Here is a 16871-nt window from a genome sequence, read left to right as displayed (position 1 = left end):
AGGGTGACTACCAGGCATGGACGTTGACCCAGAGCTCACCACCCTCTACATTTAGAGGTACCAATGGAAGTGATGCTTTAAAGAGTTGCTCCCTCCTTATACCAAGCCTCAAATTATATCTCAGACAGGATGGCCCTCCCAAGGTAACTGAGTCAGATCCATCTGGCTGACAAGTTTGTGCTTTAATGGTTTTATAGTTTTAACAGGGCTAACTCTGGATTGTGAATCTGTCATCCATGAAACGTCAGTACAGTTAGCCCAGAATCTATATGCATTGTGGGTGGAGTCCCCACAAAGCTTAGTCATGGACATCACATGCTCTTTTGTAAAGAGTACCCCTGAAGACCTGCTCAAGTAGCAAGAGAGCCTGCACTGGTGGGGCTTCCTGACCCAGGCCTCCAGCGCTCACATGCAGTTACCCTCACCCTTCATGACTCTCCACCTGGGAAGACTCCTCCCCAGTCAGCTCCGATTACCCCCAAGCAGACCAGTGCCACAGATGACCTGGCCCTGGCCCTGGCCCAAGAGCTCGCTGTGTGAGGTGGCTGTACCAAGGCTTTCCAGGAAGGGACCCTCCATTCTGCTCAACATCCCTGTGTACTGGCCTCCTCCCTGGATGACTGGGCCCTCCTCAGTTTTACAGGTAGCCTTTTTTGCGGACATGATGTTGGTCTAATTGTGTTCATCATCTTTAGCCAGCGCCCTTCCCTGGCTTCTTCTTATACAGAGGTAAACTGACACTATATCAGCACCACACACCAAGAATTTGCCACTCGGACTTTCACACACACTGCTTAAAAGGGCCAGTCAGGCACTAGTGCTCTAGTCACTACCAGAAGCTGTGGGAAGAAAGTGCGGCCACCAACAAACTATGGAGACACCCAAGAGGCTCCTGTACCACCAGTGAACTTGGTAAGTGCTGTGGGAGACCCCGCAGCACTCCAGTGCCCTCACCAGGCTCTGAGAGTTCTGGGGTCTTCAGAGGTCTGCCTCCATGTGCAGCTCAGATCCGCCCACCCCTGCTCCTCCACTGCTGTCTGAGGCATTTAGTCAGATTTCCATAGAAACAGTGGCCAGATTCTAGCCTTGGACTTCTGTCTAGAGCTGAATCAACCTTCCAGTCATTGGATTAATCTTTTAATGTGCTGAACCATTTTTGCCTTTTCATTCTGGTTGTTTCTAGTCCAGCTCCTTGTTTTCTGTCAAGTAGAGAAGGGTGTCTTATTAGTGACTCGTCCAGCTTTGACTAAGAAATTTGGAGGAAGATAAGAAGGACAAAGAAAGGCTCATCCTTAAACCTACTGTGTGCCCTGCAGATTCTTGGGAGGGAACGTGAATTACGTGTAGAAGCGAGCATGCTATAGATGCTATAGGCCTCTAGACTCCATCCCTCAGACCCACATTCAGTGCATCATGCTCCTCCACCTTGTGACTGGGCCATTGCTTTGACAGATGGGGTTCCAGCAGATGCTACACCCATGTTGACATGGTCAGGCACACAACTGCACTTCTGCCAGGACTTTGCATCTCTGCTGCCTCCCAGTCTTGGAGCTTAGCCATCCTAGCCAACCCACAGACCTGAGAGCAAGAAATACATGCTGGTGGCTGTAAAAACATGGAGGTGTTGTCAATGCATGTCACAGAGCAAAACCTGACTGGAGCGTAGAGCAGTTTCTCCAGGACATGAGCTCATCATCATGTCCCAGGGCGGTGACCACAAGTCCCCATACGGCCTGAGGCCAGCAGTGGCCTCAGAAATTCCCACCTCTCCTCATGGACAGAGGGAGTGATACAAGATTCCCTGGAAGAAACCTACTACCATCAACCAGACCACTTTCTCTCCAGCAACTTTTAAAAATTCTTTTTAATATGTAAGATTAATGTTTGGTGGTGGTTTAGTCACTAAGTCATGTCCAACTCTTATGACACAGTGGACTGTAGCCTGCCAGGCTCCTCTGTCCATGGGATTCTCTAGGAAAGAATATTTGAATGGGTTGCCATTTCCTTCTCTGAGGTATCTTCCTGATCCAGGAATCCAAAGATTTAATGTTTAAGAAGTTATATATTTTTAATGTCAATATGGAGAAGTTTAAAACATACAAAAGGCCTTACATAGAAAATGCCCCCTATCCTGAATTGAATGTCCTGAGCCCCCCTCCAGATACAGGCTGCACTCCATCTGCCCAGACTTCACTCCACAGTGACACACAGCACTCACTCTCTCCTCATCTCACACTTTCTACTTTGGAAACCAATGCTTATCAGCAGTTAGGGGGCTTCCTCACTCTTAGTTAGCTGCATCATATTCCATGCCTGAATATATCATAATCAGTACCTTGTTGATGGACAGTGAGGTGTTCAAACATATTGCATCTACTGACATTATCACAGTGCATGTCCTTGTACAAATGTCACTTCCCATGAACAACAATATGGCTGCAGCACAATTTCCCTACCACCTGTCAGGGTTTAACCTGCACTCAGGACTTCACCGGGGAGGAGGATGACTCATCAGAGAAAAATCTGTGGGTGTTGCTTACGGCACCACCTGACAAACACCGCAGAGCCCAGTGTCTGGAGGTCAACGTGTTCTGCCCCAGGAAGCAGAGAGTTCAGCCGGTGTCGGCCACAGAAACCAGGCTGGCAACCATGCTCAGGGTAGGACTGGACAATCCAACTCCATGGCTTCCTCCCTCAGCTGGGCTCCATGACCAGCAAATGCCAGCTCAGGTGAGGAACACTGGCAACCTCAGCAGCCTCAGTAATGCCCAATTGTCACAATGAATACCTGCGGGTGGAACACGTGCTCACCTCCTCACATGAATTAGGCCAGTTTCACACACTCATGCTGCTCCTCACTCTGGAGGTTTTTTAAACACTAAGATGTGGGGGTGGCCAGGACTTTTGTGACAAAACTGGGAAGGCCACCAACCCCCAAGGCTACTTCCTGTGGCTCCATCATGGCAGCACACTAGCAGCCCAGGCAGCTCTCTTCCTGCAGAGAACACGCAACTCGCTTTCCCAAGCACTACTCTGGATTCCCCCCAACCAACGGCCCCTCTGCCTCTTTGAGCACTTCCTGCCCATGCTGGAGCCACTCTACAAAGTGTTCCTGGCCCTTCGAACTACCCAGATGCCTGCCCTAGTGCCCTTGCAGCCTAGGCACTTCTCTCTACCCCACTTACCATGCCCTAGCTTCACTGGCTAATTATGGGGCCTCCTCACCCCCACCCCTGTGCTCCATGGACACCCAATGCATGAGTGCACACACAATGAGGTGAACAAGTGGGCCCCTAGCCAGGAACACTGCATCCTGGGTGCATCTCAAATGGGGAATACATGAATGAACCCACATGAGGGGGTCATAGAGCCTTGTCAACTGGTCATAGGAAGAACAGAAACCATTCTTGTTTCCAAGAAACAGCCCCCTAAGATGGCCATCCTCCCCACTGCACACTGGCCTTGCTACTCTGAGACTATGACAGTCCTGTGGGTTTTCAAGACATTAACACAAAAAGGAATATGAGCTTCTGAAGAACTACAAAAGCTAATTACCTCTGCTAATAGTTTAAAGCATGAAGATCACAAGTAGATGTGGACATTGCATGTCTGCAGCCACAGCAGAGTGCAGCTCAGAACCACAGCTAGTGTCTGGGACAGGAGAGTTCAGGCGGCTGGAACCTCACAAGCTCTTCTTGTGTCTACTTCTACCCACCCCTCCCATTTCCAGCCTCACCCCTTCTCCCACAGTGAGCAGCAAAATACCCCTGGGCTTGACTGTTGAAGGCAGCAAGGCTACTGGGTTCTAGGGACATGGTGTCTCCACAAAGCCAGGCTTGGCAAGGGGTCCTGGTGGCAGGACGAGCAGGTGATGGGCAGGTGATAAAGGGCTGTGGGTAAAGGCCAAGACCAAGTTTAAAACTGAGGGAGACATTTGTGTTAATAGAGTTAGAAATCAAGTCTTTCAATATAAAAGACATGAGATGCAAGGTAAAAAAAATAGAATGTCAAATAAAAAACCTGTCATGTGAAATTGGAATTTAAAATATTAATGCTGCTAAGTCACTTCAGTCGCGTCCGACTCTGTGCGACCCCATAGACGGCAGCCCACCAGGCTCCGCCGTCCCTGGGATTCTCCAGGCAAGAACACTGGAGTGGGTTGCCATTTCCTCCTCCAATGCATGAAAGTGAAAAGTGAAAGTGAAATCGCTCAGTCGTGTCCGACTCAGCGACCCCATGGACTGCAGCCTACGAGGCTTCTCCGGCAATGGGATTTTCCAGGCAAGAGTACTGGAGTGGGGTGCCATTGCCTTCTCCGAAAATATTAATATGAATTCACAATTTACCTCTATCCACTGAAAGGGCCTAGAAACTGACACACAGTAGGAATGATCACACTTGAAGTATAATTCTTGGTTTCTAAAATCCCCTCACCAGAAAAGACCAGGGTTCCTTGAAGAAATGAGCAGTTCTAAGGCCAAGCCAGGGAAAAGACAAAATGATCTCGGGACACTTTGTTAGGCCAAAACCAAGGAAATGCGTGGGTCAAAAGGACTCAGAAGGCACCTTGAAGGGAATTCTGTTAGACAGATATGGTGCAATGTGAGCATCAGACAAAATAATGATTATAATTTATATATAAATTATATAATATAAATTAATATGTATATAATTTAGTTTATTATGAAACACAAATTAAAATCTGAATCTATAATGGTGTGAGAAAAAGGGAAAGAGAAGAGGGAAATTTCAGGGGGGGGATTAGAAATAAACTTTCAAATGCTCTGGCAAAAATAACAATTAGTATCATTGGCAGATGTGACAACACGTTAATAATTATTGAAGCCAGGTGGTAGGTAGGTGACATTCATTGTAATCTTCCTTTTATATTTCCATACACTTGAGAATACTCATTCTAGAAAGTTTGGGGGAAAATAAAAGACAGTAACAGGCTGTGCCTTACACATGAGGAGACAGAGAGTTAGGCAGACACTTGTTCTCAGGGAGAATGGGGGAGGGTGTGTGCATGTATGTGTCCATGTGTGCATGTATGAGAGATACAGAGTGTATATATTGTGAGATTTGTGAGTATGAGAAATATTGTTCGTGTGTGTGACACTATGTGTGAGTGTGCTGTCAGTCAGTGAAAGAAAGAGACACCATGTATAAGGGTTTTCCAGAATATGAATGTGTGTGTGTGTGTGTGTGTGTATATATATACATACATACATACATATACATGTATATATACAGAAAGAGATTTACTTTTAGAAATTGGTTCATAAGATAGTGGGAGTTAGCAAGTCCAAATTCTGCAGGAGAGAGTTGCCATTGTAATCTTGAGTCCAATGACAGTCTGGAGGCAGAATTCCTTCCTTCCCAGGCAACTTTATAGTATTTTCTCTTAAGGCCTTCAACTGATTAGATGAGGCCTACCCACATTACGGAGGATTCTGCTGATGTCTACCAATTTAAATGCCAGTCACATCTGAAAAATACTTGCAGGGACTTCCCTGGTGGTCCAGCAGTTAAGAATTTCCCTTGCAATGCAGGGTACATGGGTTCTATCCTTAGTTACAGAACTAAGATTAAATGCTGCAGAGCAACTAAGTCTACATATCCTGCAACTACTGAGACTGCACACTCTGGAGCCCTTGTGCCAGGCCACAAATACTGAGCCTGTATACCACAACTTGAGTCTGTGCACTGCAGTGAAAGATCCTCATGCCAGAACTAAGAAGTGACACTGCCAAATAAATAAATACATAATTTTTAATAAATAAAAATAACTCCAAAGACATATCTAGACTTGAATTTAATCAAACACTGGAACTCTGTACTCCTGCAAAGGTGACACATACAATTAATGACCATACACCATCTGACTGCAAATACATGAGGAACTCTGAGAGTGAGACCCACTGAGCTGAGCCCATTCAACTCCCAGAACCATCACTGATAATAATCAGCTGATTGTTGTTAAGTTACATTTTGGGGATATTTGTTATACAGCCATGGCTAACTAGAACACTAACTAAGCTTCATCCCAACAACCTGCTTCCCAGAACTTTTTCTGCAATAAGATGTTCACTGACTCTGCCTTCATGCAATGGTCTGCCTTCATGCCATTGTCTTGGGGCAAGGACAAGCTCACTCACATGCAAGACATATGTTTTCACAGAAACTTTGGCTTGGAGTTGGGGGCCAGAGTCAAACAGTGGGGAGGGAACAGCTCCCTTCCTGACTTTGTTCTCTTCCTTTTCATTGTCCTACCAATTCCTGTTCAGCCTTCCTGACAACAGTGGACCTTTTCCATATGTGTGTGCCCAGCTGCTGGCCCTCAGAATTTACTGAGTAAGTAAATGAGATGCCAGGAGGCCCCACCAGCAGGAGGTAAGTCTGGGAGTACAGGGTGTTGCCTGACTTGTGCTGCACACCCCTCCACCAGGGCCCAACCAAGGGGAGCAGGGAGTGGTGAGGAGGTGCCCAGGAGGACCTATGGCTCTCCGACCCCTTGGGAAGATGGTGAATGTCCATGGCCTGTGAAGGACCAGCCCAGAGTGGGCTCCCAGTAAACGGTAGGGTTACCCCAAGCTGATGAGCTGTCCCACTTCCTATGTGTTCATCTCTCCATCCAGTGCAGGGCACAGAACCAAAGGCATCCCTCATGAGAGTTGTGCTCTTTCAGGGTCTCCTGGGTTAACTGTCTCTTCTCCTGGGTTCCTTGTCTGTGCTCCTCCAACAGCAGCATCCCCAGCACAAGCCAGGTCCCCAACTGCCCAGGTGGGAGGAACTGCACAGTGGGAAGAGCAGTCAGGCTCAGTGGAAAGACAGATGGCAAACAAGCAAGTGAGTCATCTTCTGCTGGGTGGTAATAAACAATGCAGGGATGTGCAGTGAGAGCTTTGACAAGGTGACATTGAGTGGAGGACTGAGCAGGAGTGTGAGAGTGCAAAGGCCTTCCTAGCAGGTGGGTGGGAAGGGGAGCAGTGATCCCAAGACAGGAGGTGTGCACCTGCATGTGAAGGGCACAGGACAAGGGCCAGGGGCCAGGGGGCAAACAACCAGGAGTAGATCCAGAGGAGCCTTAGGGAGTCCCTGGAGGGCAGGGAGTGTCAGAGATTCCAAGGGTCTCCCCACAGACAGGCGGGAGGCAGTAGCAGGACCTAAGTAGAACCCAGAGCCCTGGGCCAGGCCAATGGTAGGCAACCAGGTGCAGCTGGGTCTAGAATCCATCTTGAAGACAGAGGTAAATGCCTCTGCTGCAAGGCAAAGAGGGCTGGACAGGAAAGAGAGGGATGAAATGTGCCAAGGTCTGAAGAGGGGTATGGAAGAGAGCCAAACCGCCTTCCACCAGAGGACCCAAGCCTTCCCTTGGAGAAGACAGTGGGATTTGGTGTTCCCTCACTGGTCAGTGACTGAGAGAGCACCCACAAACCATTGCCACCCTCAGGTGCTTGCCAACACTGCCCAGGCTGATGCACGTGTGTCCCCAAGCCCAAGAATGTTAATCTACTCCATCTTCCTGGAAAATTGCTGGATTCTACTAACACAGAAAGAAGGACAGCCCAGGAGGATGTGGCCAAAGTCACTTTCTTTTCTCATAATCACCAGGGCTCATTCCCTCCAGGCCAGAAACACCAGCACATGACCCTTGGAGACCCTGAAAATCAGTCTCTATCACCCAAAACACTGTGGTGTGTTCATTGTGTGCCCCTATCTTTGCCTTTCATTCCACATCCAATATTCCAGAAGCTTGTATATTACCTGGATAGGCACATAAAGATGGGACCTCAGGTCACATCAGTTCAAAAAGGTCCTGACTCATGTTGTGTACACAGAAGGCCATCCAGTGCAGCATGGTACAGCACAAGAAAATGCTGCAAGCACAGAGCCTTTGAGGAAAACTAGGACACACACTCGAATTCTGTGACTCTGACAAGCGACTTAATCTCTCTGATCCTCAGGTTATTCACGTGGGAAAAACATAAGACAGCCCATTTCACAGGTACTGGTGAAATTTGATGAACTCATATATGTGAAACTCCAGCCCATCCCATTCACCACCAGTCCCCACCACAAAAAAGCCTTCACAGAGTTGTCAGGACACCTGATGACAGTCAGAGAGGAAAGGATGGGCCCAGAGGATGGAGTGAATGAGCCAGATGCTCCAGGACATCTGCAAGGCCCAAAGGACATCACAATAACATAGTAGGGTCTGCTCATTAACCACCGACAGCAAATAAGCAGCAGCTGGTGACCACAGCAAGCTGCTCCTATTCACCATTACTTTCTAAGTGTGCATCAATCATCTTTATTCCTCTAGCAACATCAGGAGGAAAGTGCAGGCAATCACAGGTGAAAAACTTATGGCTGTGGCTCAGCCTCATGGCCCCTCATTCAGACAACAGAGGGCCCATGGTGCAGCTCAGTGTCCCCGTACTCTACATCCAGGCTCCCCACATCCTGGGCAAACTCTCAGACAGCACCAAGACCCAAGGCACTGATTGAACACCTAGCTAACTCTCACCTGTGTCACCAAGGACTTACATTGACCTCTTCTAGACCTGGATCCTCTGTAAGATGAAGAGAATCATAGCCTGGCACAGCCAAGGTGTTGTAGACGAAGGGAAAATGCATGTAGAAGGTGCCAAAAGCCTCCATGTAATCCTGGGCCCCTCTGTTCAGAACACATCATGGGCCTTCCAGCTGCTATGATTTAGCATTGGCACAGCCTGGCCCCTCCATATCCACCTGGCTCTCACCTCCACCTCTAGGGAGCGTCCCTCCCCACCAGCCACAGTGGGCCCCTCCTCAGGAGTAAGTGCCTGAGGCCTACTCTCCCTCTGCTGTCTCATGCTTGTCAGGAAAGGACTATTTACCATGGTGGGAAGAATTTTTCAGTCAAGCTGCCATCCTTCAACAATATTTATGAGGTTGCCACAAGGTGAAACAGAAATATTCACAAATATAAGGGGGCCTGCCTCCTGATACCTATATATTATAGTAAGCTATGGATGCAGACAGTTTTGGCTACACAGAAAAAATGACTGACATGATTATTAAACTCATGAAGCAAATTTTTCCACATTTATCCACAGATGGAGCCTCAAAGTTACCCCAACAAAAGCTGCTCTACAGTGTCCAAATCCACCCCATGGTATCTACCCTACGTGTCATACCAGGTCCTCCTGTGTTCCCAGCAGCCAGTTCCACTGGGACTAGCAGGGCAGGAAGGGGGAGGGGAAGAGGATGAACACAGGGAATGCCAATGTGGGCCAGCCCAAAGCACTGACTTTCCAGCCCAAATCAATGCTGCCTGTTCTGCTGCCCAATGAAAGGTTGCTGCTGTGAGCCATGTGTTACACTGGGATTCGTGACCTCCAGAGGAGAGGATTTTGATCCGGGTCAGAGGCGAGGCTTGACCACTTGAAGCTTTTTGTGTAGTGAAGTTTTATTAAAGTATAATAGAGATAGGGAAAGCTTCTGACATAGACATCAGAAGAGGACAGAAAGAGTGCCCCCTTGCTAGTTTTTAGCAAGGCATTTCATGTATATTAGCGAGCTGCTAATCAGATAAGGCCGGGCCGGGGGCCGGGCTGGGGGCCGGGAGCTAGGGGCGGCGGCCGAGAGGGCCTAGGCTGGGCTGGGGCCTGGGGGCCGGGGGTGGCGGCCGAGAGGGGCTAGGCCGGGCCGGGGCCCGGGGGCCGGGGTCGGCAGCCGAGAGGGGCTAGGCCAGGCCGGGGGCTGGGGTCGGTGGCGGCGGTGGCGGTGGCAAGAGGAATTACCCAAGGCCCAAGGTAAGAGAAACCCAAGTAAGACGGTAAGTGTTGCGAGAGGGCATCAGAGGGCAGACACACTAAAACTAAAACTATAGAAAACTAGCTAAGCTGATCACACGGACCACAGCCTTGTCTATCTCAATGAAACTAAGCCATGCCGTGTGGGGCCACCCAAGACGGATGGGTCATGGTGGAGAGGTCTGACAGAATGTGGTCCACTGGAGAAGGGCATGGCAAACCACTTCAGCATTCTTGCCTTGAGAACCCCATGAACAGTATGAAAAGGCAAAAGGATAGGACACTGAAAGATGAACTCCCCAGGTCAGTAGGTGCCAAATATGCTAATGGAGATCAGTGGAGAAATAACTCCAGAAAGATGATGGGATGGAGCCAAAGCAAAAACGATACCCAACTGTGGATGTGACTGGTGATAGACGCAAAGTCCGATGCTGTAAAGAGCAATATTGCATAGGAAACTGGAATGTTAGGTCCATGAATCAAGGCAAACTGGAAGTGGTCAAACAGGAGATGGCAAGAGTGAACGTTGACATTCTAGGAATCAGCGAACTAAGATGGACTGGAATGGGTGAATTTAACTCAGATGACCATTATATCTACTACTGTGGGCAAGAATCCCTTAGAAGAAATGGAGTAGCCATCATGGTCAACAAAAGAGTCCAAAATGCACTACTTGGAAGCAATCTCAAGAATGACAGAATGATCTCTGTTCGTTTCCAAGGCAAACCATTCAACATCATGGTAATCCAAGTCTATGCCCCGACCAGTAATGCCGAAGAAGCTGAAGTTGAATGGTTCTGTGAAGACCTACAAGACCTTCTAGAACTAACACCCAAAAAAGATGTCCTTTTCATTATAGGGGACTGGAATGCAAAAGTAGGAAGTCAAGAAACACCTGGCGTAACAGGTAAGTTTGGCCTTGGAGTACAGAATGAAGCAGGGCAAAGGCTAATAGAGTTTTGCCACGAGAACGCACTGGTAATAGCAAACACCCTATTTCAACAACACAAGAGAAGACTCTACACGTGGACATCACCAGATGGTCAACACCGAAATCAGAGTGATTATATTCTTTTCAGCCAAAGATGGAGAAGCTCTATACAGTCAGCAAAAACAAGACCAGGAGCAGACTGTGGCTCAGATCATGAACTGCTTATTGCCAAATTCAGACTTAAATTGAAGAAAGTAGGGAAAACCACTAGACCATTCAGGTATGACCTAGAGCAAATCCCTTATGAGTATACAGTGGGAGTGACAAATAGATTTAAGGGACTAGACCTGATAGACAGAGTGCCTGATGAACTATGGACAGAGGTTCGTGACATTGTACAGAAGACAGGGATCAAGAAAATCCCCATGGAAAAGAAATACAAAAAAGCAAAATGGCTGTCTGAGGAAGTCTTACAGATAGCTGGGAAGAGAAGAGAAGCGAAAAGCAAAGGAGAAAAGGAAAGATATTCTCATTTGAATGCAGAGTTCCAAAGAATACCAAGGAGAGATAAGAAAGCCTTCCTCAGCGATCAGTGCAAACAAATAGAGGAAAACAACAGATTGGGAAAGACTAGAGACCTCTTCAAGAAAATTAGAGATACCAAAGGAACATTTCATGCAAAGATAGGCTCAATAAAGTACAGAAATGGTATGGACCTAACAGAAGCAGAAGATATGAAGAAGAGGTGGCAAGAATACACAGAAGAACTGTACAAAAAAGATCTTCACGACCCAGATAATCACGATGGTGTGATCACTCACCTAGAGCCAGACATCCTGGAATGTGAAGTCAAGTGGACCTTAGAAAGCATCACTACGAACAAAGCTAGTGGAGGTGATGGAATTCCAGTTGAGCTATTTCAAATCCTCAGAGGTGATGCTGTGAAAGTGCTGCACTCGATATGCCAGCAAATCTGGAAAACTCAGCAGTGGCCACAGGACTGGAAAGGTCAGTTTTCGTTCCGATCCCAAAGAAAGGCAATGCCAAAGAATGCTCAAACTACCGCACAATTGCACCCATCTCACATGCTAGTAAAGTAATTCTCAAAATTCTCCAAGCCAGGCTTCAGCAATACGTGACCGTGAACTTCCAGATGTTCAAGCTGGTTTTAGAAAAGGCAGAGGAACCAGAGATCAAATTGCCAATATCCGCTGGATCATCGAAAAAGCAAGAGAGTTCCAGAAAAACATCTATTTCTGCTTTATTGACTATGCCAAAGCCTTTGACTGTGTGGATCACAATAAACTGTGGAAAATTCTGAAAGAGATGGGAACACCAGACCATCTGACCTGTCTCTTGAGAAACCTGTATGCAGGTCAGGAAGCAACAGTTAGAACTGGACATGGAACAACAGACTGGTTCCAAATAGGAAAAGGAGTACGTCAAGGCTGTATATTGTCACCCTGCTTATTTAACTTATGTGCAGAGTACATCATGAGAAATGCTGGGCTGGAAGAAACACAATCTGGAATCAAGATTGCCGGGAGAAATATCGATAACCTCAGATATGCAGATGACACCACCCTTATGGTAGAAAGCGAAGAAGAACTAAAGAGCCTCTTGATGAAGGTGAAGGAGGAGAGTGAAAAAGTTGGTTTAAAGCTCAACATTCAGAAAACTAAGATCATGGCATCTGGTCCCATCACTCCATGGGAAATAGATGAGGAAACAGTGGAAACAGTGTCAGACTTTCCTTTTTTGGGCTCCAGAATCACTGCTGATGGTGACTACAGCCATGAAATTAAAAGACGCTTACTCCTTGGAAGGAAGGTTATGGCCAACCTAGATAGCATGTTTAAAAGCAGAGACATTACTTTGCCAACAAAAGTCCATCTAGTCAAGGCTATGGTTTTTCCAGTGGTCATGTATGGATGTGAGAGTTGGACGGTGAAGAAAGCTGAGCGCCGCAGAATTGATGCTTTTGAACTGTGGTGTTGGAGAAGACTCTTGAGAGTCCCTTGGACTGCAAGGAGATCCAATCAATCCATCCTAAAAGAGATCAATCCTAGGTGTTCATTGGAAGATCTGATGTTGAAGCTGAAGCTCCAATACTTTGGCCATCTCATGTGAAGAGTTGACTCATTGGAAAAGACCCTAATGCTGGGTAGGATTGGGGGCGGGAGGAGAAGAGGACGACAGAGGATGAGATGGTTGGATGGCATCACCGACTCGATGAACATGGGTTTGGGTAGACTCCGGGAGTTGGTGATGGACAGAGAGGCCTGGCGTGCTGCAATTCATGGGGTCGCGGAGAGTCGGACACAACTGAGCGACTGAACTGAATCAGATAAGAGAGACATCTCAAGGCTGAGGGAGTTTCACCAGGCCCCTGTCCCACAATAGGCATTTTTGAGATAGGATGGCACAAGGTGTGTCATCCCCGGCCATAAGACGATTGACATGAATACTGGTTTGTTGAGCCATTATCAGCCCAAGATTTGAGAAAAGAAAGAAAAAAAGGTTAGTCTTAGGTAGAACTAGTTTTGTCAACAGAGAACTGGGGGGGAAATGTCTGCCACTTGCAGTTTATTTCCTCCTGCCACTTGGGGACCTCTGGCTTTCCTACCTGTTACCCTCTCATTCCCCCTTTTTATTTTAGGAGAATTATGTTGCCTAGGGGAAGGGGCAGTGTTCTCATTCCATAACTGCTTCTGAGCTGATAAGGAGCATCATCCCTAAATTGGTGAGGCAACATATTCCCCTCACCCTCACATTGAGAGTCTCTGATCCAGAGGCCCCAAGTAGTAGTTGGAGGAAGCTGTGGCACTCAGTAGAAGTTTGGACAACGATCTGTAACTTAAAAGCCTTCAGGGAACTATAAACAAATCCAGCTACACAGTTACAGATGCAGGGAGCAAACAGCTAGAACAGAACAATCAGAATTACTATTCCACCATGGGGAACTAGTTAACATCTCCCTAAGTGAAGGGACTGAGATTTCAGGAGTATCCATATCCTGAATCATCATGTTCATGTGTTTAGTAAAGTGAGTAACATTAATGCTCATATCTGGTATATATGTACAACATTGGGTATGAATAATGGCACAAGTTACTCCTTATGCAGCTGTTAGAATATCTAAGGCCAATCTGTTTTGTAAAACCACCTTTCTAATTTATATTTGTTCAGCATTAAGGGCTGAAATCTTCAGAATTAAGGCCTTGAGAATTTTGTAAGGTTTGTTGAGTAAAGTTAGTCAGAGGATCAACTCGTAGCATAATGTCTGTAGTTCCCAGAGAGGGAATGAATATTGCAGCCAAATAATCATACCAGTGAAATACACGACCTTATCCAATGAGTTCTAAGGTGTGGCAAATTAGCAGGCTTCTCTGGAAGCTCTGAAAATATGAAGCCATGAGTAAAAGCTGGACCTTGGGTGTATCTCCCTATCCAGCTAGGGTGAAGCCACACCCATACATAAGACCCACATATCCAGTAGCCTCAGTTTGAAGCAAGCCAGCGTGACTTAAGGATCCAGTCCAAATCAGTGCCTGGCCAGGCAAAGCAAGACTGTACTGGGGCTAGAAAACACAGGAATTATTATATTGCATATCTCATATGAGGCAAAAGCCCCAATTGTTTTCAATCATTATAATTAAGTTGTCAGCTAACTTCTGGAGATGGCTCTATTTGTTCCCAGCATATAGGGTCACTAGACATTAGGTGCCCCTTTTCAGGAGTTAGCCATATGACCTCATCCCATATTAGATAAACATCAGGTAAAAAACCATCAGATCTAGACCCATTTGTCTTCTTATGTGCAGCAAAATAGTCATTAAACCAAGACAAAGTATAATCAAAGTTAAAAGTCACAATATGTTAATAGTTAAGGTACAAAGTGTTACATCAGTCCATTTTAGGATTATTAGATGTGATCAGATTAAGAAGAGGCATCACATATGATTGTTGTTGGCAAAGGTATTTACCAACTTGGAGAAAGTCCTTTCCCTGAAGTGGAGATGCCCACCACAGGAAGCCTTCCACTGATGAGGAGAGAAGTGCTCTGCAGACTCAGCAGTTAGACTGACTGTGGAATGCAGTGTAGGAATGAACCCAGGACAGGAAGGCATTACCTTGAAGGTCAAATGGCAGACTCAGGATTTTTGGAGTTAGCAGAAGCAGGCCCATATAGATTATCAAGAACATCTGAAAAGTGAAGAGTAAAAGCATAGAGAATAAGGACATAAAAATGACATGGCTTAGCCTGAGGGGTCAGGATGCCACTTTTTAATTTGAGTGTGGTGTACCCACAAATTAATTCCTGGCACCTTGACAGTTGTGGGAGAAGAAAGAATTACCTCATAAGGGCCTTCCCAGAGGGGCTCAAGAGATTGCCCCACCCAGGTCTCAATGTCTTTATCAGGACCTCTGTTCCTGGCTCAAACAACAGCTTGTTTGACTCAAAGGCTGAATCAGGAGTCACCTCCTAGAGTTCCCATAAAGTCTGTTGAAAAGCTGAAATTTGAGTTATATAACAACAACTGATATTTAAGAAGCCAACTGTCTGTCATCCAAATATTAACTTTAGAGTTTAAGATTCCACTCACATCATGAGAAGTCAGTACAGGAAGATTTCACCCATTAGTAAACTTAAGAGCTTTAGGCACTATTAAAGCAATAAAAACAATTACTCTTAGACAATGTGGCATCTAATTTTCTACTCAGGTCTCCTATATGTTTCTGGTGAGGCCCTTGGGGTTATGTCATAACTCCCAAGGACATACTTTTTCTTTCAGTGACAAACAAATTAAGCTCTGACCCTGTGGGCAAGCTCAAAGCAGGAGTTTGCAAGAGAGCAGTTTGAAGAGCCTTAAGTGCCTTTTGAGTATCTCGAGACCAAACCAGTTTGTCAGTTTGGGCTTGTTGAGTTTCAGTTATAAGTTTATATAAAGGCCGGGGCAAGTTACACATAACCCAGAATCCAAATGCAGCCATAGCCTGTGATGCCCAAATATCTTCTCAATTGTCTTGAAGTCATAGGTAAGGGATGATTTAGTATAGGCTTACTTCTCTGGGGCCTATGGCCCTCGTCCCTTTGGATATAATTAGGCCTTCAAATCAATGACTGAAAAATATTTGGCTCATTCAGGAATTTCAGACAATAGAGTATAAGGATTAGACACCATTGGGTGTAAAGGAACCACGGCCTCATTTATTATCCATAAATCTTGAACTAGTCTCCATTTATAATCTGACTTTTTCACACTCAAAATAGGAGTGCTGCATGGATGGTTACAGGGAATTAATAGCCCCCACTCTTTTAAATTCTCAATGGGTTTTAACCCTTCCATAACCTTGGGTTTTAGAGGATACTGCTTTTGATATGGAAATATGTGCAGGTCTTTGAGCATGACAACAACAGAAATAGCATTTTGTGCTCGACCCACAGATTTTCCATCAGCCCACACTCTGGGATTTACATTTTGTTCAATTAACTGGAGATAAATAGAGGTCTCCATATCATGAATACAGAGGCATGGACCTTGCTCAGTATATCCCTCCCCAAAAGGGGTGAGGGAGACTCTGGCATGATCAGAAACTCACGTGAAAACAGCACAGAGTCCCAGTTGCAGCTTAGAGGATACTGAAATAAGAACGTTTGGCTCATCCAGACCATCCTATTACAGTAGTAGGTCAGGAAGAAAGTGGGCCAGGGGCTTCAGGAAGCATAGAGTAAGTTGCCTCAGTGTCTGAAAGGAAATCAACTGATTGGCCCACTACAGTTATTAATACCCAGGGTTCCTCAGATGTAATTAGAATGGGAGCTTGTGTGGGGACCCCTGGGCAGCTTCAGTCCTGATTGTCCTGAGAGTCTGATCTCTGGGGCCTATGCCTCTGTGGGCAGTCTCTCCTCCAGTGTGGTCCTTTGCAGACTGGACATGGACCCAGGGGCAGCTTAGAAGTCTGAGGGCAATCCCACTTGAAGTGCCCCTCCTTTCCACAGTAATAGCAAATATGTCCCTTTCCACCTGGGCCCCTCTGGGCACTTTTCTCAGGCTGTCTCAGAATGGTTCTGACCACCATTATTAGGGCTTCAGTCTGTTCCTTGGTCTTTCTCTGTTTTCCCTACCTCTCTTTAT

General features: G+C 46.4%; 1 protein-coding gene across 17 annotated transcripts in view; it reads right to left on the bottom strand.

The window, feature by feature from the left end:
• The window catches only part of PLEKHB2 (pleckstrin homology domain containing B2), a 294333-nt gene that overhangs the window by 184506 nt on the left and 92956 nt on the right, over positions 1-16871 (bottom strand). Inside the window, exon 11 of one of the 17 annotated variants that reach the window (XR_014080345.1) lies at positions 14865-14937. The exons of 15 other annotated variants lie outside the window; for them this stretch is intronic. Coding sequence is in view for 1 of the 2 variants with exons in the window: in XM_081583153.1 (XP_081439279.1) it covers positions 14928-14937 (10 nt within the window). In the remaining variant the exon portion in view is untranslated. Of the gene's footprint in view, positions 1-14589; positions 14938-16871 lie in introns of those variants that run through there. One more of the 17 variants, XM_081583153.1, reaches the window with a different exon arrangement.

Source organism: Giraffa tippelskirchi, chromosome 3 (genome assembly GCF_054371585.1).
Source record: "Giraffa tippelskirchi isolate mGirTip1 chromosome 3, T2T-mGirTip1v1.2.pri, whole genome shotgun sequence".
NCBI classification, from domain to species: Eukaryota; Metazoa; Chordata; class Mammalia; order Artiodactyla; family Giraffidae; genus Giraffa; species Giraffa tippelskirchi.
The sequence above is the reverse complement of the archived record's forward strand: the minus strand, read 5'-3'. Positions and strand labels throughout refer to the sequence as shown.